Genomic DNA, 23,647 nt, shown 5'->3' with positions numbered 1-23,647 from the left:
TAGCATGTAACTGCTTCCATTTGGGCTGAGCTGGTAAACTGCAGTTGATCACTCTTTTCTCGCAAATGTGTGACAATGGGTAGTAAAATGGAGAGTGGGGTTTTCTTCACACCTACTGCAACCTTGACAGCAGCTTTTAGCACTTTTTCACAGAGCAGTAGGTCCTTCTCACATGTGCGACATGTTAAAGCTCAGGACTTTCATTGATCTCCGGGCGCAGTCCTCCACCCGGCCCCCACAAACCGCCCTTCAGCCAGATCAAACGTAAAGCATCTCCTTTCAAGCCCTCCTTTCCTTTCATGTACGCAGTGCTGGCTCTCATGCATGTGGGTATGACTCCGTTATGGTGGTCTCTCTTTTTTTCTTCTTTTTTTTTTGCTGTGTACTGTGTGGGTGAGGGTGACTGCTCTGCACAGCTTTGCATGAGCTCAGCTCCATCTAGAATTGATGGGACAGACTTCTCTCTCCCTCAGCCCCCCACCACCTCCACCACCATGCACCCAGATCAGCAGCAGTTAATGAAAGTGGATTGATTTTCCTGTACCTCCTGCATACAGGGTATAATCTGGGGGATGAAATCGACCAGGAAAACAAAAGATCCTACAGCATTCTATTACATTTACTGTTTTATTTATTTGGTTGCCTGCCAATCTGTGTATGAAACTGCATAACTGGGACTGAAATCCACATAAAGTTGAGCGTTTTTCTAAACAGGGCAAAAGAGAAAATGGTTATTTTAGGAAATGTGCTGTCAAAATGTCTATAAATCTCACTTATTAACATATATTTGTTTAATCTGAACAAAAACTAAAGTGTAAAAACTAGGGATGGGTACCGAATTCGGTACTTTTATAGGTACCGACCGAATTCCGTCGGTACTACCGAGTACCGATTCATGTAAAATCAAACGGTACCATGTTTCGGTACCTAAACGGCGTTAACTTTAAACTGATCATTGATTTCAACCCGTTTTCATTTGACGTCTTTGATTAACAAGCGTGCTGACGATCGCACTATTTTTTAAAATGTATTTACCTCCTCGTCTGGTCCTGTCTGCTCACCGCGGCCGCTAACTGCTGCCCTCTTCCACAGCGGAGCAGAGACCAACAGCCGGCTCTAGGTCTTCTAGCCGCCAGCTACTATCTCTCCAATGTCTCTACCCGGGCTTGGCCTTCGTCTGCCTCCAGATTAGACCTTCCTTACTCCGTTTGCTCTCTCCAATCATCCGTAGACTTTTCATTAGCAGCTAGAAGCTAGCTGCTGCATCTCTGGTCCTCCGCTAATACTCCGCTCTTCAACTCAGGAATATTACCTGCCACTTAACTCCAAACTGCCTTGCTGAAATTAAATCCCTCGGACTCCTGCGTCAGCCTCGATATGTGCACAGAGCAGCCCGACTCAACTTTGTTTATTCCAACCATGCCATGCCCACAATACTGTCTGACCGGTGCTCCACCGCACAGCTACGACGTCATCACAACAAATCACACGTGCACTTGCAACTTTTTTTTTTCTCCTCCGTGCCACCTGAGAGCGCTCCTCTGCATTCTTTAATAACACTGCAACCTTCATGTTACAAAATGCACGTTCACTCAACAATAAAGCACTGCTCATCCTGGATTTTAAATTGTTTTGATATATTTTTTAAAGTTTATATTTTGAGAAATAAATATGTTACGCAAAAGTACCGAAAATTGGTACCGTTGAGTACCGGTACCGATTCCCAGGTACCGGGTATCGGTACCGTATCGATTCAAATGTGAAAGGTACCCATCCCTAGTAAAAACAAACAAATAAACTAGCTGTTTCCCTCTGTTGAGGTCTCAATGCTAAGCTATTGAAGCAGGCTTTGTGCTTAGCTAAGGTAACTAGCTGCTGAAGTAACCTGAGAATATGTAAACCCTTTAAAATAGATTAAGACTCCTTTTATTTTGACATCAATACAACTCTCATTCTATACTGCCCAATACAAAAGCTACAGTCAGCAGCCGGTTAGCTTAGCTTAGCACAATGCCTTGAATCAGTGGGAAACAGCTAACTTGGCTCTATTTAAAGCTAACACCTTTCCCTCCAAAGCTCACTAATTAACATTGCATGTCCTGTTTGTTTTAATATGTACAAAAACATTCACATAAAGCCAAAGTAGCTGTTTCCTGACTTTTAAATTAAGCTAATTAGCTGCTAGCTTTATATTTAATAGACCGAAGGTTAAGGGCGGGTTTGAAAAGGTTTTCTTTTTTTTAAATCACCACAATTACACAATTTACAGCTGCAGCTGCAGAGACTGCAAATTTTGTTGGATTTTCAAATCTCTCACTGTCTTTGAATGAATCATGTAAAAAAAAAAAGGACCAAAATGAAATAGTTATATTTAATCAAAATCAATACATTTACCCTCACTGGATCCTGCATAAAAAGACGTTTTGATTTGTCCTTACTTTTGCTGTTTCAATAGAGGTGCAGGACTTACAGTATATATCGGAGTAAAAAACAAGACCACAGTGAGTCAAAAGCGAAGGGTGCAAAAAAAGACCCTAAAACTGCTCATGGTTCAGAAGATTAAGGAGCTTTTTTAGTGCTGCTAGGTGGATTTTGTTTGTCTTATTATGCACTGAACCAGCTCGCTGTTTTCTGTCTTTATGCTAAGCTAAACTAACCCGCTGCCTCGTCATTTTATACAGAAGCCTCCATTAGATTGGTGTACATCTTCTTATTTAACTTCCTGCAACTTCCAACTCCGAAAATCACTACCAAGGCCCATATGTCTCTGAACTGATATTGCAGGTTAAGAGGAAGTCCGACCTAAGTTGTGTTTACGAAGGCTAAAGATTCATAAAGTCAACAGAAACAAACCAAGTAGAGCTGGATTAGCGTTTTATGTTATAACCCTCCCCGCTCTGATAAAGACTCCATGTCAGAGCCCGATCACACTGATGGAAGGAGACAGTGTGAGAGGGATTATAAATACTTCTAAGCGCTGTCTCCCCTCCTCACACACTTAAGGATGGATTATGGCATCTCGCAGGCTTGCACTCAGCCCGCAGATGGCTGCTCCTCCTCCCTCTGACCCTCCCTCCATCTATTCACCCGTCCTTCCTTCCTCTCACTCTGTGTTTTTAACCAGCGTGTCCTCTGGCAGGTGGCTGTTTCCCTTTACGCTTTGCTATCATCGCGTGGTGTTTTCTAAGCTGCACCTCTGGCAATTTGATGAGTCATCATATTAATTGCTCCCAAATTCAAACTGTCTGATTTCGCCTCGCCAGCTTCTCGGAGCTACTTTTATAATCACACAAGCAAAACATATCCGTCCAGGAAATGTAGGTCTGAACTGTAATAAACCAATGATAATCATGCTCTGCCAAGCCCTTATGTGTCCATAAAGGCAACCTTATTATCAATGGGAAATTAATTATTTTACCAGGATTAACTGAATAGCAAGATAGAATTTGTTGCAGTACAAAGGAAGAGTGCAAATTAATAAAATATAGACAATTAATGTTATCAATAAGGTGCAAACACAGAAGTACACAATGCCAGAAATGTAAGTATTGTAAATATAAACGGGTGCAAATCCAAAATACATGCCTTAATGTAAGCAGTAAGGATCATAAAGAAACAGTTAAATGAACAGGATTAATACTCATTAAGTGCAAAATATGTTGATGAAACAGTTTTAGAATATTATGCCATATTTTTAGGTATTCGTTTGTCTAATTAATGCAGAAAAACAGAAGTTTTGTGGGACGCAGTATTTGTATTTTTATATTTCAAGTAAAATGAGTGGGTTGACATTGGCAACACATGATTTTTGTGCAGGAACAGGGTATTTCTGGGTTATATCTCATAAGCATATGCACATGTATATGTTCCATTTCTACCAGTATTTGGCATAATGTTCATATTGTCGTTTTCATATAATATTGTTTTGTAGGCGTTTGCCTGCAGTCATTTTCATGTATTTTAAAGAGATATTCATCCTGGGCCATGAGATTATTATGGTTTCTCTTCACTTTTAGAGAAATGTTGTGTTTTTGTGAGGTGGAAATGTAAATAAGCTCCATCAGCGTCCTTAAACAACATACAGAACGCAGGCGTCTTTATCTGCTGCCGGTGCCACTGCAAAGCTGACATTTAAGAAAAACAAACTGAGAATTTGTTAACCTTTGGACGCTTTATAGCTGCGTGAACTCGCTCACAGATGGCTTGTGCTCACAAATGTCAGCACGGTGAGGTGAACTGCAAGGAGAAATGAACATCATTACATAAGCAATGACGGCATGAGCAAGCGTGGCCTCAGGTGTCCCGACTGTCGGATCTACAGTTTGTAAAATTATCTCCTGCACAGGAATTTTATACAAAAGAGCGAAACAAAAACCGCTTTCTTTTGTTCACATTTTCTAGGTGGTATCAGTGTAGCTCATAATAAAAAAAATATCCTTTTTAATGGATTTTCTATCTTGGTCCACATTTGGTCCCAGTGAGTGTGTTACATGGGGTGCTGGAGATGAAGCCAGGGAAAGAGGCCAGACATCCACCCACACACACACACACTCTCGTAGTAGTGCTTTCTGCCACTTGCATCATTTTTTTCCTGCTTTGGCAACACAATAAAAAAAATAGTATTCGTCTGCGTACTGAAGCATAAAATACAGATTTTAAACTGCACTTTAAACTTTAGCTCGACTTGATTTATATGGATACGTGTAACCACCGTTGAAGCGGTTTAATTTCCCGCCTGTCTTTTTAGGGTTGTCTAACACTGAGTCAGATGTAATTTATTTCTGTCTCATTGATGACCATGACCTGAAAACTGTCAGCCATTGTTAGTTCATGTGAAACAGCTGTCAGTGGCTGTTACAGGGACCAGCAGAGGAAGTCGAATGGGATTTTACAGGTGTCATATTCTGGATATGCTTCTACTTAACTCAACAAAGAGGTTCCTGAAATCTATCAAAAATCTTACCATAAAAATGCCTTTAAGGGAATAATGACCTGTTTGCATTCAATTAAGAATTATCCCCAACTTTTCAGAAAATAACATTTAAAGTGTGTTTTCTTAAATGTACTGACTCTCTGACGTCTCCTTTGCTAAACAGAACGGCTTGTGAAATACTAAATCATACAGGACTAATATTCATCAGACGACCCTAACATTTGTGAAATATGGCCAATAATTAACGACAGAATTTGTACTTTATAAGGTAAGGACAGAGCAGATTGGAATGAGATTAAGCACCTCTATACATTTTTAAAAAATTGCAGAAGGGTGAAAGTCTCATAATACAGGAATGAAGGTTTAAATATCTGCTGTTTAACTGTCTGAAAAGATCTGCTGTGTGCTGGAATGACTATAATAAGCTATACAGAAAAAAGTATGTTATCCTGCTGCATCTTATACTTACTTTTATAACCGGTTTGTCTGCCAATTAGTCATTAATTAGACATTGGCCGATGTAAAACTAGAAAGAAAAAAAAGGCTTTTCCCAGAGTTAACGTGATGTCATTAGATGTCTAGTTTTATCCGAACAAGAATCGAAAACCCCCAAAATATTTAATTGACAAAAAACAGCGCTTGTTCACATCTGAGAATATTCGATTATTAACTTAGTTTGACTAATTGACATAATTTTAGCTCCTCCCCTCTTACATTGAATAATAATACAAAGATATGTTTTGGTTACGTTTGTGTGTTTGTCAGCAGGATTAGGAAAAAAATGACTCTTACAAGTTTCATGGAATTTAGTGGAAGGGTGTAGCATGGACCAAGGAAGGACCCTTTAAAATTTGGCGCAAATCTGAATCACGGGATGTATTTATGAATATTTTTTAAATTTATATCAACATTGCAAGATCGAATGTTTGTTATTAGAGAAGTCTGATAATGCATGTGCCTTTAGTTGTTCATTAACTTCCTAATAGAAGTGGCAGGATACATTGTCAACACAAACGTCAGAGGGTTTATACACGATATAATCTGTAACAAACCATAGGTATGGACAGCTTATCTTGTAGGTATTAAATCCCACACAGGAAGCTGTCACAGCATCACTCTGTGTGGATGTCCCACACACAACGCCTGTGAAAAGCCTGTGAAGGAGCAGTCGATCCACCTGTGGGCGGGTGTGTCATCACACTCTGTGAAAGTAGGAGAGCTGCTCCTCCCTTTTCAGACAAACGAGAGGGCTACAGAGAGCGCAGACCAATGCCGGATCGGCTGTGGGCGAAGGGAGCTCTGCGCTCGTGGAGTATCCGGTTCCACCGGTGGAAACAACACCCGGCCTCAGCCCCCGTCACTCAACCTCGTTTAGGGGCCACTTTAGTCAGCACCGACTGCTCACATCAGGGCTTCATCCAGCTAGTCGTGAGGATGAACACTTTCTGCAGCTTTAGTTGTTTTGAGTAGCACAGTATGTATATACACAGTATACATACTGTGCAACTAACAAAACTATTTAAAAAGAAAAATGACACTAAACATACTAAATTTGTTTTATCCTGCACTGGATATAAAATACTATAATATTGTTCCAAAGATGCTCAAGCAACAGAAATTCAGAGGCTGATCCTCTATTTTCCTTTGGAAGAAATTACAACAAATTGTGGGTTGTGGTGAGACAGCTCCAGAGACAGCTGCGAAAACATAAAAATAATCTATTAAATCTTTGGAAAAACATTTTGCTTTCTCATTGTGAAGTTTCCATAATTAAAGTGGAAGTTGCTGTCCAAAGTCACGCAACATATATCATTTGGATGTCAAAACAAAACTGCTGAATCTGATTTCTTCCTTAATAAATGCCAGTTTGCTGTGAGTAGGACAGAGTTCATACAGTGTTTTTTATATATTATTTGTATAGTGTGGAAGTCCCTCTCTGTATTGTCTCTATAACAAGTCATTATTGTTCAAAATATGAGGCCACACAGTCTTACACACACAGACTGAAAACCAGATGGATTCGGTAGGATTATAGGAACTCTATCTGAGATAAAACAAAATTCCTGTTTTCCCCTCAACTTCCTGCGAGGAGAAGCGGGGAGTCTGGTTTCAGCTGTGAGGCCGAGAGCCTGAACGGAGGGCGCTGGTGGAATTTAAGGTTTTGTTTGTGTATATAAAAGTTAATCCTGGTTATAACTTGAAAAGACAAAAAGGGTTTACCATGGGATGAACATGAAAAGCTGGTTGTGAGCTCCAGCAGGAGATAAGTGGGCAGTTCAGTCGAGGCTCCTCGATTCTATCTGAGAAAAATGCGTCGTGTGACAGAGGTCTGTTTAGAGTGTTAATGTGCCACAGACTTGACTCTTTAAAGGCCCCATGCTTTTGATTTAGTTTGTTTAGTGTGTCTCGACAGCCCTGCCCGCTACAATGGCAAACACAGGGAGGTTTGTTTAGGAGTCTTTCTGTTGGTTAATATAGAGCAGGTTTCAAGGTTACTGTCACCAACATGCCCGCACTGTGTGGCCTGCAGGCTGCTTGAAAAAAAAAAAAACCTCTCTGCACTCGCTCTGCACTGGTGAGATTAAACCTGAGGGATTTGTACTTCTCACCGTCTGCCTGTCAGGAGCCGTGCGCAGAGTGACGAAGCATGTTGTGACGGCTATCCTCGTGGTATTGGCTGGATGAATGGATGGCTGTTTAATCTGCGCCTGAAAAGAAGATTTGAGTTGGGGCAATAAGAGGGGAGAGGGATTTGAGGCCCAGTGCAATCATGGGTTAAACTAGTGGGTGCATTTCACCTGCAGAGGGGTTGAATGTGTTTTCTGCGAGCTGACACGACGTGATAATGTGCGTGCCTTTGTCTGACAGTGAGTTTGAGGTGATTTAAACATGCTCGTCTCCTCAGCAGAGCAGCTGTAGAGCCCTGGCTGCTCTTACAGTGCGGGATGAAATTTTAATGAGGTGATTGTATTATACTGTGTGCTGTCCGGTCTAAAGCTGCTCCCCTGTGACATCCCAACACAACACTGAAACACTTGTTTATCAACCTTTCGCCCTGGATGTTCACTGACGAGGGTGTGAACTGTGGCCTGCAGAGATCTGTGGTAAACAAACATTTGTAGGAAACTTGCTTTGAAAAAAAGGCCAACCGTTTGTAATATGCATGTACCCACTTGCAAGGATGTGCACAAACGAGTTTTCCCTTTTGGGCTTTGTGTAACGGTTATGTTTATCCTTTAATGACTGCATTAGGGCTGAAACTAACGATTATGCTCACTGATTAACCTCTCTATTATTTATTATTAATCCAGGGCCCAAGGTGACATCTTTAGATTGCTTGTTTTGTGTGTCCAACGGCCCATAACCAAAAAATATTCCATTTTATCACATAAAACAGCAAATTGATCCCAAAAGCTGTTTTCTGTTGTGCTTTAATCAGCTATTTTCCCCCAAGTGATTAAATTGATTTCAGCCTTTTGTCAAGTTTGCAATTAAAGTGGGAAAGTCATCCAGTCTATTAGTTGATCATTTGCTTAATTAATTGGCAACAAATGGTTCACCTTTTATTTGTGATCAAGCAAAACAGCTTGCTTGATGCATCCATGAGTATCCACATGGTTAAAGTGACATCACACTCTAAGACACGCCCATTTGCATCGCTCCCGTGTTGTAGGTGTTCACCTGTCCGTGCACATCCAACACTTTCTAACTATGTTGATGTGGATGGGTGGATTCTTCTGTGAAATCGTGCTGTTGACAGAGTTTCTGTTACACAGCCCTATAGTTTGGGAGAATGTCGGTTTACCGGGAGATATCCACATAAATGATCCAATAACCATGTTAGCAGCTCTGTAGGTATAGCTAAAGAGTATCGTGGGTTTTGCGCAGTAGTCTAATTAATTATTTCATTTATTTGAAGATCTAAGCCGTTTTTTTGTGATTTTCGGTTATTTTAGCTGCTCTCTATAGTCTCTTCTAGAAAGCCCTCAGTCGTCAGAGAAATCGTTAGAGAAGATGGATATAATTGAACTGGAGCTGCGTTTCACATCGGTTGAACCTTTCACTGCTAATGTGCTGTCACAAAGCGCCAGCGAGTTCGACTCACGGGCGACCAAGAGAGTCAAGCGGTATTATCAGCAGTGGGGCCCGAACACATGAATGTGTGGCTGCGGGAGCTTCTCTGCGACCAGGAGAGGAATTATCCTGACAGTCTGTGACTTGGCTCTTTTCGCCTGTCTGCATCTCTGTGCGTCAGATGCGGGCCAGAGCTGGACGGGGCCTCTGGCTGTCCCCTGTCCCGAGCTGAGAGCCTGTCGCTTCCTATCTGCTCTCTCTGTGTGGTTGTGGTGCTCTCTATACTTCACAGTGTGAGAAGATTCCTCGGTGATGGCGATGAGTACTGTAAATGATTTCACACTACATGTGAGATGCTGACTGGGCTCTCCTAGCCTCTAATCGATTGACCCTCTTTTACAGCCCTTTGTGGCTTGTTAATTGGTCTCCAGCTCCCTGCTGACACAGTGACCCTAATGGAGGAGAATTACTGCTGTCTCGTCATGCATTAACCTCCCTCCTCCACCCCCACTTTCATCAACCCTCCCTCCCTCTCAGGCCTAACCTCCTCCCCCCCGTCAGCACACTCCTGGTTTCATGGCAGCTGGGTAGACGGGGCGAAGTGCACATGCACTCCCGTCCTGTCACATGTCGCTGTGCCTCTGGGAGCTGCGGTCAGGTGACACTACAGCCAACCATATTGAAGCACCAAGAGGCAAACACTGACTGTTTGCACACTGTTGTTCCTTAATTAGTTTAAACATAATTCAGGCATGGTCAGGGTAATAAGAGGCCTCTCTGCACGGGAGGTCAGATCAAGCTTCAGGGCTCATGACTTTTGAACAAAAACACATTCTTTGTGCATCTCCGTTGTCTGCAGTTTCAGTAGATTTCATGTGAAAAACAAAACAAACAGCTAAAGAGATTATTTTTTATTATTCAGGGATTAAGAAAATAACTGTATGGTCTATAATTGGGCTGCAACTAATGATCATTTTCATTATTGATTAACAACGATGTCAATTTTTTTTCTTGATGAATTGATTAATCATTTTGTCATCAAAATGCCAGAAAATGCAACTTGCCCTGTATACTTTCCCAGAGCCAAATGTGAAATCATCAAATGTAATGAATTATACAACCAACAGTTCAAAAATTAATAAAATTCTCACATGTAAGAGGCACAAAACCAGCAACTGTTTGGCTTTTTTGCTCAAAAAATGACTAAATAGATATTTTGATTACCATTATCAGTGTTGTAAAAGCAGCAAATCGAAGAACCAGAACTAATGAATGTTGAAATTACTCATTAAAATAATAGACCTGAAATCGAAGAGAGAGAGCATCTCTGATCCAGTATCAGCAGGGGGGCTTGGGACAGTCGTGACACAGCTGACATCTCAAGGGATCAGCCCCTGATTGCCTTTTCTGTGTTTTTAAGTAACCTTTGTGTGTCTGGATGGTTTTGCTGTGCAGCTGCAAGCTTAGATTCTGTGTAGCAGCTCAGCCCTGGTGGCTGCTGCCTCCATTATTTACAAGTGTGAATATTTCATGATGACATCAGGGTAGGGACGTCCTAATGAGCCATGGCACTCGCTCATCTGGCCCTAAAACAGGCCAGTGAGAGCTCCTCTGTGGCGCCACAAAAACTGAGTGGGGGCCTGTAATAAAGTCTTATTTTGAGTTAACTGCTATAGGGGGAAAATTAGGAAAAGAACAAAAAATATCTGCTCATTCTCGCACAAGCACATCAGCAAATCGTCTGTTTTTCCTGAGGTTGAGCCTTGAGCATGAAGGCGAGGTTTGCACTGCTTTATTTTTAGGAAAAACAGAAGCCTGTTGAAACTAGCTCATTGTTATCTAGACTGTGAAACAAGGGCAAAAATGAAACACTTACTCTGGGCTGTGAGATGATCTATAAAAGTAGCTGCAAAGTGGATCATCAATCATCTCTTTATATTTTATAAATATAGTGATCAGGGCTACAACTTCTACAACTTTTTCTTCTGTTGTAATAAAAACTGGTTTCCTTTGAGGGGGAGAAGATAAAAGAGCCAATGCTTTTAAAGCCAGAAGCTCAAAGATCTGACTTTATTGTGCAATGTGTGTACATTTGTGTGTGTTTATGCCTCTTACACTGTAATGAGTCAGAGAACTTCTCATATTTAAGTGTGTTTGAAGAGACAGAATAAAACTAAAGGCGATGTTCTAGCAGACTGTCAGAGAAGTGCCTTTTAGCTCTGGTTGTTCTCAGTCAGGGTCAGAGTTAGTAATCTCACTGAATGCTGACTGTGATTTTAAAAACATGTGATCGCCCTCGTTGAGATGCCTGCAAACACTTTTTGTCTGCAGTCATCTTTTATTCTGAGTGATTTCAATAATAACAAAACTTTTCTGTTGTTTGTTGCAGTGAGGGCGTCTTCAAGTGTCCAGAGGACCAGCTGCCGTTGGACTATGCCAAGGTATGATTAACACCCTCACAACACACTCTTATTCACTCAATCATTATCTTTTCAAATGATAAAAAATACTGTATTATGTAAGACTTTATTAAACAGAGCCTACATTCATGCCAGTAGCTCTGTGAGGTACAATGGTGCTTTGAGCTGAACATTAGCATGCTAACATCTTCACAGTGACAATGCTAGCATTTGCTAACTAGAGAGGAAATGAAATTACATGTTTCCACTAGGGTGAAAGTGGCCACCGGGAAAGTCTCAGGTCACGCTCTCTCAAAAGTCGTCTCACTCTCCACTACAAGTTCCCAGAGGGATTTACGAGACTCCGGAGGTGACGTATGGTTTTCGACCGGCGCGTAATCACTTAGCGACTGTTTCGAGCGTGACGTCAAATATGCGACGGATTAAACACGGGGGACTCAACTGTGGCTGCCTTTGCTAACTGTGCACAAAACCAGCAGCTGATCATAAAGAAAGCAGCATGGCTAATTAAGCACAGCGTCTCGGCTGATCATAAACATAGTAATCGTGAATTAAATGGCATCGCTAACTGTGCAGTGTCCGGTGCTTGTTGTAAACAAACAGCGATCACTAAGTGAACACCTCCTGCAGCAGCAGCTCATCCACACTGTACTGCTACAGAGCTAACTGTTAGCCTATTAACAATTTTCGTAGAGTACTACGTCACATCCCACTTAGTACGTCACATCCCGCTTAGCGATCTATCCATCTATCAGTAATCAGGCTTTTTTCAGGGGAGAAAAAAGACCCTGCTCTTCGACAGGGACAAAAAAAGTCCCAACAAAAGCCCGTTCCGGACGGCTCCTATTCAACCCTATTTTTGTAGGCCAACCTGAACATTAGCATTGCCATGGGGTCTTTTAAAAATTTGCCTCTGAGATTTTTGCATTTGATTTTGGATCATGGCAGAAATAAGCTCTGTGGCAAACACATGTTTCTGATGCTTACATGTTTTGTTCAGCGGGATGATCTTCACAAATGAACACCAAATTTATGATGTTTGAAGTGTTATGAAGCAGATGACATTATGTATTAGCGAACTAAACCACGGTTGCATGACTTGAACGTCACTACTGTTAGCTTCTTACACTCTCTGACAAGCTAACCAGTGGTTTTGACAAGCTAGCGAATCTGTAGCCTAATAAATTGTTTATTATCATAATTTACAATCAATGTAAAAATTCACAATTAGGGGTATTTAGTAACATATTTTATGTCAACAAAACATGAAAACATCTCTTCAGCTTGTGTTAACCACAGACCTTATTTCAGGCATCTAACCACAAAACCATTGGAAATCCTCATTGAGTTTGAGAGGAGAGACCCCAGGATGCTAACATGCTAACTTACTTATTGATTTAAGAACTCATTCCTCTGGCACCCTAAAGCGCTAAACACAAAAGGCTACCAAGCCTCATGGAAATGTTATTAGTTTGCTGCTATTTGGTCATAAAAAATGGGACAAATTGAGCTGTTGACGTGATAATGGAGCCAAATACAAAGTCAGAGGATCAGCAAAAAAAATTCAATTTATCTTGAAGGGGACATGGATGTTTGTACCACATTTCTTGGCAATCCATCCAGTAGTTTCCGATTGAATTCAAAACCACAAATATTCACATCATGATAGCCCTCGAAGAAAAGTCACAGGATCATCAAAGTCATGAGGATTCATCCTCTCGGGGCCATGAAGTTCATGTTAATCCAGTAGTTGCAGAGATATTTCAGTCCAAACCAATGTGGCAGACCGACACTGCCATCACTAGAGCCACACAATGTTAAAATAATTAAATACCAAAACAATTTGAAAGTAGAACAAATAATTAAACAGTAGAAAATAAAACTAAAAATGGTTAATACCATGTTAAATGTAAAAAAAAAAAGGCTTTCAGATACAAATGATGCATGGATATTTTAGAAAATATATAACATACAGGTGTAATTAAACCGGTCCAACCAGGAGTGTGAATTTAAGATTTAAATTAAATTCAAAACTATTTTTAGGATTCTGTCTTTGACTTTAACATAAAACAATAAAGAAGGGAACATTTGTACCAGTGAATCTCTGGATAACATATAAGCAATAATCCAAACCAGAGTCAGAGGTTATATTTTATTTCATTACAGTGGGAAAGCAGACCGCTCAGTTTAATTCCCCCCCAAAAAAATAAATCCCTCCCAGAAGAACTGAACTCTTTCTCTTTGTTTTTTAAATGCAGTTCATCAGATTGTGCCTGAGGGACAGATAGTGACTAACTGTATTCATAACTGTACTCAAAGTCAGAAAATGTCTCTCACACGACATCGCCCATCGTGAAATGCTACAAAAAGATAAAGGCTTATTTTTGAATTATGCATGAGAGACTTAAAAAACAACCAACAGTTAATGATCGTTTCTGTTTCTGAGCAGCTTCTGGCATCGATTGAAAGAAAACCGCTGCATGTAATCCTACCATTCAGTTAGTTAGGGTTAGCCTGAATTAACCATCGAGCCATGGACCTGGAGCTGCAGCCGTGCAGATCTGCATGCTGTGCTGAGAGCGATGGAGGCGCCTGTAATAGCAGGGACTCCCCACGGGAAGGATGTGCTCATGGCACACCTGTCAGACGTTGTTATTTACCAAGGCTCCCAGTCGCCTGCAAATTACCCCGTCCTGGTGGTCTACTGTCAGGGTTATTGTAGCGCTCGCTGCACACTGTCCTTCAAAAAAGCGTGCACAAACACAACCTGGCTCCAACAGCACAGGAGTGTTGCAGTCATTAAAGGATTGTGCTGCTGCTCCTGCTGCTGCTGCTGCTGCCGCTCTAGTAATAGTAGTAGTAGTGTGGGACTAACAATGGCTAAAGCAGACAGAATAAACCCCCAAGTAGGAGCTCCAAAGAGCTTAACCCCCCTGATCTGCCTGGGACTAAGTTATTAAAAGGTCATTATTGCCGTCTCCCTGCAGATTCCAAGACTGGAACAATGAAAGAGTGTTTCAGTTTGCTTTAGAGGACTTTTTTTTTTCTTCTCTTTGCCGCTCTTGAAAGAATGTGATTATGGCAGCAAAAAAAAAAAAAAAAACGTTGGCTACTACTGTAAAAGTGCAGCAAGTCAAGTATGTTTTAATGTAGGATGTATCTGTTTCTGTAGAGTATATTTAACAAGTTAATATTCTTATTTATTTGGCAGATTATGGATTATTAGATTATTTTCTGCATAAACTTTTAATTTGAAGGCGATGGTTCCCGTGTTTCAGTGCAGAGGCACGTGAGAGCAGTCGGGCTGTTGCTGAGCTGTTATTTGTTTAGAGGGCTGTTGTGACATTTTGAGGAAGTGGCTTTTCTTGTTTGACCAGTGCTGTGCTCGTGTGACAGCGCGGGGGGATGGAGATGCAGAGCAGAGCTGTAAATCCTCAGGACAGCGTACTGTAGGGGAGGATTTGGGGTGTTTGGGCAGAGAACTGACTCATCCCCATCGCTCAGTGACCGAAGAAAAATAAATCTTTTCCTCTGCTCTCTCTGTCTCTCTCAAAGGTCCCATAAACTAACTCATTATCACTGGAGCAGCTGGGTCGAATCACTGCTGCAGGTTTTTTTTAAACACAATCTCAACTGTTTGACTTTCAACTGTATATTTGTCTGTAGATATTCATGTTGTAGAAACCAACATGTTACCACCACTGTAACAATCTGTTTATATTTGAATTATCCTTACCATTTACCTCAAGATAAATACGTTCTGTCTTATCTTTCTTTCCAAAAGACACCAATCAATACCAGTCTCCACTCTTTGCATTGGGCTGCAGTAAGGGAGGATGTGTTTAGCTTAGCTTAGCACAAAGGGTCCAAAGTTAAAAAATACGTCAACCAGCAGCTCTAAAGCTGTCGTGCCTACATAAAGTATCTCATTATTTCTGGTTTTAGAAGGGGATAAATGTTAGCTTTGCACTAGACGGTGTATTGTGAAATGAGTGATGAACTGTGGACAAATATGTTGATCTCTGAGTTCTGATAGACAGTGTTTTAAACCAGTCTGTAAATGCTGACAACCACAAATGACCTTGTTATCTGATATCATTGATGAGTCAAATACTGCATTGCCATCGTGCATAACTCCAAAATGTCAGATTTTTATGCTCCAAGAGTAAAACCTTTGTTATAATGTTGCATTTTTTGTTTTTTACAGCGTTTATTGGTAACATAAAGTTGCAGATTAGGGCTCTCACAGTATCAGATTTTAACTACATGATTATTGTGACCAAAGAACTCACTTAAACAATATTATTGCTGTATCTATATAAAATGTCAAAACAATTGCTGTAAGTCAAATTAGTCTTTAACTTGGTTCACGTTGTGTTTTGTCTCTTATTTGCAAATTTCTACAAAAGGCACCACATCAACTCATAAACGTATGCCCTAAAACAATTTTATCATGTGTGTATATTAACTAGATACCAATATGTCTTTTTATTTTATTTTTAACGCCGGTACTGGTACAGCAGGAAACCACTAATTCATACTATAAACACTGTATGAAAGTGGTATGTTATGGCTCAGTTCCTGCCTTTGCTACACTCACCTCGTCCTGCTTGTCTTCTTCAGATCTACCCGGACCCGGAGCTGGAGCAGCAGATCCTGGCGCTGCCCATCCGCTGCATCCACAGCGAGGAGGGCTGCCGCTGGACCGGCCAGATGAAGCAGCTGCAGGTGAGAAGCATTCATCTTTTTTTCAGTTCCAATTTTGGCAATAATACTGTTCCACATTCTGTTTTGCAACGACTTGTTTTGCCTTGTCAGAGTTGTGCTTTTGCACCCCTGAAAGCCCCAAAACCAACGAGGAACAACAACAAATATTGTGCAAGTGTTACATAGTGGTGTCTGCCCCACAAAGCAGCACAACCAATTTGTTTAATCATCTGAAATTCAATCACAAAGTAGTCCGTAAAGGAGCAAAAGAAGTAGAGAAAAGTAAAACCCTGACACAGTCACTGATCATCTAACCCTGATACAATATCGTTGATCTTATTCATTTTGACCTAATTTATTTTTAAATTTTAATTAAAAAAAATATATATATATGCATGTATGTATGTATGCATATATATATATATATGCATACATACATACATGCATATATAAATATCTATATACATATATACACATACATATACACACACATATATATGTATATATAGATATATATAGATAGATTGATAGATAGATCCTGAATATATATATATATATATAGTTTTAATTCAGTTTTTTTTCATTATTATTATTATTATTATTATTATTATATTGTATTTATATTTCAAGAAAAACTGTTTTAATAGAAGTTTTTCTTAGAAAGCTCAGTAAATGCACAATGTTTCCATGCAAAGTCAATGAGTAATCTTGTTGAATAATCATTATCAAAGTATTTAACAAAATAATGGCAGTTATGATTTTCACTATTATCAAGCAGCCCAATGAGGAGCTTCGATATCCTCTTACCTGTTTCCCCTCCATCTGTTATTTATCTTTCCTGTCTTATCAAACTGTCTAACTTGTATGTGTGTGCGTGTCATTTCCCCCTAGGGCCACTTCTCCACCTGCGCCTTCAATGTGATACCCTGCCCCAACCGATGCTCCGTCAAGCTGACACGCCGCGACTTGCCCGACCACCTGCAGCACGACTGCCCCAAGCGGAAGGTCAAGTGCGAGTTCTGTGGCAGCGAGTTTACCGGTGAAGCCTACGAGGTAAACACCAACTCCAGACCTGTTTTTTTGAGGGGGGTTTTTGTTACAACACATCGGGAGCTTTACTTAAACAACCCAGAGTGACGCCTCATAATTTCCATACCTGATATACCCATATGAAAGCCGTCTTTGTGAAAAACTGCAGGAGAGACGAATGCACGTGTGTTGGTCTGTTTTGAAATAACACATGTGTTGGCAGAAGGAAACGAGCTTTGACTGGGTCTTTCATGCTGAATGTGTTTTCCTCAGTGAAGTACCTCAGAGTCTCCTCACTAACACCTCTGTCATTTCCTCTGTTTACTCTGGCACACATGCTCCCTTCTCTGCACTCACTTACAGGAGCATTCATCCACCTTTTGCCTCTCACAGTGGAATTACTTACTGTGTAATCATTCAAAACATTTTAATACCACCGGGAAAAATGTTTTGTTGTTAATAATTAATCTGCAGGTTATTTTCCCGATTGATCCTCAGTTTGTTTAGTCTGTAAAATCATAAAATAGTGAAAATTTTCAATTTTGGTTTCCCAGTGTTGCCAAAAAATATGAATTTCAGTAATATTAAACAAGAAAAAAGCAGCAAATTCTCACATTGAACACCAGAAAATGGTTCATGGTTTTGCAAAGGAAATAAATTACTTTAATAATTAATCTATGATCAAAATAGTTTTTGCTTAGTTTTTGATTAATCAACTTATTATTTCAGCTCTATACTTTTAGTTTATATATATATATATATATATATATATATACCTTTTGTACAGAAGTAGTCACAATTGTTTCAACAACAATAAATATAATGAAAACATTTTTACATGACATCAAATTTGTCATGCTGGCTCACATTTTATGCTTGTCAGATTTTATTAATACATTCACTGAACTTGTAGACTGATTCACTTACTTATTTATAAATAAACATTTAAGTTAGTAAATGTTTAAAAATGTAGGTCAAACTGTAAGGAAAGATTGAAAATATGTCCAACAGAAAACACTTGGATTTACGGACATATTTTGGTTTGTATCTTAAATGTGTTGATGTCACTATCCATCAGTTAACATGGAGATACAGTATTTTACAGGTTACTTACTTCATATTTTCATAGTTCTTACTTTTACGTATTTTGTAATTCTATTCACTATAGATAGGTCAAAACATCACCTACAGCCTATTTGTTAATATTTCTTCATTAAAATGCAACACATACAGTGTGTGTTGACTTTATAACCCAGCTCTGAGTTGTAATCACCTGTTTCCTCTCTGTCCCAGAACCACCAGGGCGTGTGTCCACAGGAGAGTGTTTACTGTGAGAACAAGTGTGGAGCGAGGATGATGCGTCGCCTGCTGTCCCAGCACGGCCTGGCCGAGTGTCCCAAACGCACACAACCCTGCAAGTACTGCGGCAAGGAGTTCGTCTTCGACACAATCCAGGTCAGCGTCACACACAGTTTACCTTCAGAATCTCTAATGAATGCTTGAATTAGTTATGTTTTGCCTGATTGAGCCAGTTTTTTCTCATAATGAGACTCCTGTCGGTATTATTGTACCTGTTCTGCATCCTGCTTGTGGCTCATTGAGGGTTTTAGCCTCAGTGGAGCAGCATGTGGCTGCAGGAAGCTGCTGTTCATGGTGTCTCTGTCCTGTGGCAGCTGGATGTTACTGTGAGCTGAAGCACCTGCCTCTGTGCACATCTGGCCAGAGGCTGAGCAGCCAGTGTCGCTCTCCCCTCCCCCACATCTGGGGCCAAGATTTAATAATAACCCAATCTTGGACATAAAGTCTTTTGTTGTGTATCCCTAGTCTTTTCTGTTGAGTCCAAGGCACTTCTGCCCCCTGATATAATGTGTAGGGATTTTTTTTTTTTTTTACATTTTACGCTGGTTCAAGAAAAAATATTTGCATAACGTGATGGCAAATAAGCACTCAATATTTACTATTTAATTAGTTTTATTAGAGCAGGTTCCAGTCTTGTCAGTCGATTAGTTATAAGATTTATAGCTGCAACTAGGTAGTCGATTAAACAAGTCGATTGGGAAGGAAAATAATTTGCAACTGTTTTGATAATCAAATATTCGTTTTAGTCTATTCTAAGCAAAAATCTTACAAATGTGAGGATTTATTTTCTGTTTTTATATAATTGCAAATGAAATACTTTTGGCTTTTGGACTGATCATCATACAGTATGGTCCAAAACACTTAAAAACATGCAAATAGTTAGATTGTAGACGTGACTTTGGACTTGAATTTTTTCCTTTTTTTCTGACATTTGATTGACTGAATGATCAATTGATTATGAAAGAAAAGATTAAAAGATAATAAAAAGTTGTTTGTTCATCATTTTCTTGGTGAATACACTTTGTTTGAGAAAATATCAAAAACACCAAAAAATGTTTTGAAAATCCAAACATTTTATCCTAATTTCATAAAAGGAAAAAGCAGCAAAAACAAATTAAATTACCATTAATGAACCAATTTAAGAATTATCACATGAACTGCCAATGAATTGTCTGTCAATCAGTTTCAGTTCTTACCCTTTTTCTGCAAGTGCTATCACATTGTCACTTCTGCATGTGTTTTTGAAAGCATACAGCTTCAGGTCTATTTTTGTAGCCTCATTTTTAATACCACATGCATCTTTTTTTTTTACTTTGAAGGACATCTTTCACTGTGCAACCATTAATCTGCGACCCCACTGTGCAGTACGTGTTCTTATCACTCATGCTGTTGGTCAGCAGTGCTAACATTAACTCTGTCCCTGACTCCTCTGCAGAACCACCAGTACCACTGCCCTCGGTTTCCTGTCCAGTGCCCAAACCAGTGCGGCACACCCAACATCGCCCGAGAGGATCTGGCTAACCATGTGAAGGACAACTGTGGCAGCGCGCTCGTTCTCTGCCCCTTCAAAGACGCCGGCTGCAAACACAGGGTGAGACTGACTGGCATCATCTAACCATAAAACATTACTCCGTCTTCTTCCTCTTTCTGTTAACTCTACTGTCAATATTCTACTGCCGAACTTGTTTGTCTTTGTTGTTTACAGGCATTTCTTCATTTCCTTCAAATCGTTACTCACTGTGTCCACAGTAATGATTTCCCTCTTTTCGAACATACAGTACTGTGCCTGTAGGGTCTATTTTAATGAGAGCAACACTTCTATATTCTGACAGTGCATTCCTGTCTATTTTTGAAACTGACGTCAATTTGAGAAAGTGTGGATACGCTCGAGGAAGAGCAGCAGATGAGCGTCATACTTGTGCTCTGTTAAGAATTACAAAGCATCTCAAAAACTTGGTGTGTCACATTTACAGATGGAAAGCATAAAAACATACAACAACCACAACAGCAGAGGGACCAATAAATATAATAATACAAATATTTATCTTATTCACTGTATGGCAGACTCACATCTACAGGGTCTTCTGTGGATGTAGATGTACGTAAACAACTGCGTCATTTAGATACTACACTCATGACTGAACAGCGTCCATATGTTGCAGAAATATTTATATTTTTTACGTCAAACCTCTTCTTCTCAGTCATAATTCAATCAAATCAAAACACACAGACGTCACATCACATCATACACACACTGATACACACAAAGCAGCTTTTGTTCCCATTGCATCCAAATGCTAACATAAAGGCTACGAGATCAAAACACAGAGATTCATCCTCAATAACTTCACCAGATTATTAGTGCACAGTGGATGCAAAATTGTCAATGTCGATATCTTTTCTTTACTTTTACATAATCTGAACCTCATCCCATTAATAACAAGTTTGAAAGAAAATAATTCAATACAGCTCAAGTTTTAATTGTATTTCCCAGAATCTATTCACACTCTCCTTTTCACCTGGACCATCAACAGTTGCATTAGGGTTTAAAGTACATAACATAATTTTTTATTTGGAGGACAGTTAAACTACAACGAAGAACTTAGCAAGAGAAGCGAGATGCTCCAAATATGTTATGGTTTGTGTAATAAACAGATGCAGATAGTTTGATAGTTCGATATTTTTGTTACAGCTCATAGAAATTGACAGAGCATTTTTCTCTGTACGGGATAACTTCCATTTAAACTGCCATAACTACTGTAAACAATCCCCATTTTCTTTGTTACTAGTCAAATGACAAACAGTTCAATGTGCGTCTACTCTCATACCGTTTCTGTTATAGTTGAATGTGTAAAATCTCTTTGAATCACCTTACTTACTCACTTTACTAAATGATTAACCTCTTTGCTTTTGCAGTGCCCCAAACTGGCTATCGGTCGTCACCTGGAGGACACCACTAAGTCTCACCTGACTATGATGTGTAACCTGGTGGGGCGTCAGCGGCAGGAGATCCTGGAGCTGCGGAGGGAGATGGAGGAGCTGTCCGTCAGTCACGACGGCGTTCTCATCTGGAAGCTCAACGACTATTCCCGCAAACTGCAGGAGGCCAAACTCCGAAGCAACCACGAGTTCTTCAGCCCGCCCTTCTACACTCACCGATACGGCTACAAGCTGCAGGTGTCGGCCTTCCTGAACGGCAACGGCAGTGGCGAGGGCTCCCACCTCTCCGTCTACATCCGCGTGTTACCCGGCGAGTACGACAGCCTGCTGGAGTGGCCCTTCTCCTACAAGGTGACTTTCTCCATCATGGACCAGAGCGACCCATCGCTTTCCAAACCCCAGCACATCACGGAGACCTTCAACCCCGACCCCAACTGGAAGAACTTCCAGAAACCCTGCAGCAGCCGCAACTCGCTGGACGAGAGCACCCTGGGCTTCGGCTACCCCAAGTTCATCTCTCACGAGGAGATCAAGAAGAGGAACTACATCCGAGACAACTGCATCTTCATCAAGGCTTCTATAGAGATTCCCCAGAAGATAATGGCTTAAGATCCGACCTTTGTTTTCTTTTCATGAAGGAGAAAGATAGGTTAAAGACTGGAACTGACACTTAACCTTGAAAACTTCGACACACTTACCCTTTAGATACTTTCTGCCCTTGCAGCCTCTCCACCACAGAGCTTGAAGCGAGTCTGTTTGGCTGTGTGAGCTGACTCGGAGGACCTTGATATATCACAGAGGAGAAAGTGTTTGGTCTGCAGAACCATCACTCTCTGGTGTTTCTTTTTATTCTTTTTTTTTATCTGTTTGCTGACCTTTTATCACAGTCTACAACAAAAAGCCTTGGAAATCAAACAGTGCCTAGAGAGTTTATCTTAAGTTATATTTTTGTTGTTATTTCCGCAGTACAGATGTTAAAGATTATGGAAAAGATATTAAATAAAGGGGGTGAAGGGCTTCGCTAAGCCTCTGCACTTAGAGTAGAGAGAAAGTTGGAAGCTGGTTAGAGACATCCCGTTGGGGTGATCTGAAGAAGAGGGAGCTCAGCAGACTCAAGCTGAAGCCCAACTGCCTTTTGTTTACATGCTCATACAGTATACTCCCGCTGATCCGTTAACAAACACAGAGCCCTTGGTAAGAGACTGCTCGGGAGGTTTGTGTACACACAAACATCAAATCAATGTTTTCAAGTCAGAAACTTGCAGCTTCAATCATTTTTTTGTTTTAAAATAATAGTATTACATTTTGCTTTAGTTGAATTAGAAGATCAATAATATTTTTATTCATATCTCTACATTCAATATACGATGACAGTCAGCCGCTGGTTAGCTTAGCTTAGCTTAGCATGAACAGGGGGAAACGGTTAGCCTGGTGCTTTTCAAAGGCAACAAAATCTGCACCCCTAAAACTCACTGATAATAACGTTATATTTTGTTGGTTTTATTTATATCAACTAGTAATTTGTAATATTTACCTGTCAATTATTTGTACAGATAAAACAAATGTCAAGTAGGAAGCTAAGGAGGTGCTTTTGTTTCTAAACTTTTGGACAGGACTAGCCTAGCTGTTTTTATGCCAAGTCAGATTAAGCTAATGGCTTCTGGTTGTAGCTTAATATTTAAAAGAAACATTGATGTTTTGGGAAATCTTGTTTTTTACTTTCTTACCAAGATGAGATGATTGGTAAGTAAACATGAAGCTACAGCTGGAAGCGATTAAATTAGCTTAGCATCAATACTGCAAACAGCTAGCTCTGTCCAAAGGCAACAAAATCCACCCAGTAGCACCTGTAAAGCTCACTCAATCAATTTATATCTTGTTTGTTTTATCCATACAAAAATCTTTGGACAGAGCCAGGCTAATAGTTTCCTCCTGATTTTAGTCTTTATGCTAAGCTAAGCTAACCAGCTGCTATGGAAAGATACGAAAGTGCTTTTAATCTTATAACACAGAAAAAAACAACGAATAAATCCCAATTATCAAACTATTCCTTTTTAAGGAATAATTCTCCCTTAAAATGATGATTTCTTTGTTAATAACTCACCCCATGTTACCTTGAATTTCTTGAAGAAAACTATGTTTTTCTCAAATGCATCTACGGTGAATGGACAAAAACAGAGAAAAA

The 23,647-nt window shown here is 40.1% G+C and overlaps 1 protein-coding gene across 1 annotated transcript in view; it reads left to right on the top strand.

Annotated features, from left to right (window-relative positions):
* traf4a (tnf receptor-associated factor 4a) overlaps nucleotides 1–23,203 on the top strand; it is a 40,613-nt gene extending 17,410 nt beyond the window's left edge. The window contains exons 2-7 of the mRNA XM_059331308.1: nucleotides 11,397–11,448; nucleotides 16,051–16,155; nucleotides 17,026–17,187; nucleotides 18,457–18,618; nucleotides 19,958–20,113; nucleotides 21,439–23,203. Coding sequence (XP_059187291.1) covers nucleotides 11,397–11,448; nucleotides 16,051–16,155; nucleotides 17,026–17,187; nucleotides 18,457–18,618; nucleotides 19,958–20,113; nucleotides 21,439–22,071 — 1,270 coding nt within the window. The 3' untranslated portion in view covers nucleotides 22,072–23,203. The remainder of the gene's footprint in view (nucleotides 1–11,396; nucleotides 11,449–16,050; nucleotides 16,156–17,025; nucleotides 17,188–18,456; nucleotides 18,619–19,957; nucleotides 20,114–21,438) is intronic.
* The last annotated feature ends 444 nt before the right edge of the window (nucleotides 23,204–23,647 follow it).

The sequence above is a fragment of the Centropristis striata genome, chromosome 4 (assembly GCF_030273125.1).
Source record: "Centropristis striata isolate RG_2023a ecotype Rhode Island chromosome 4, C.striata_1.0, whole genome shotgun sequence".
In the NCBI taxonomy this organism is placed as follows: Eukaryota; Metazoa; Chordata; class Actinopteri; order Perciformes; family Serranidae; genus Centropristis; species Centropristis striata.
The sequence above is the reverse complement of the archived record's forward strand: the minus strand, read 5'-3'. Positions and strand labels throughout refer to the sequence as shown.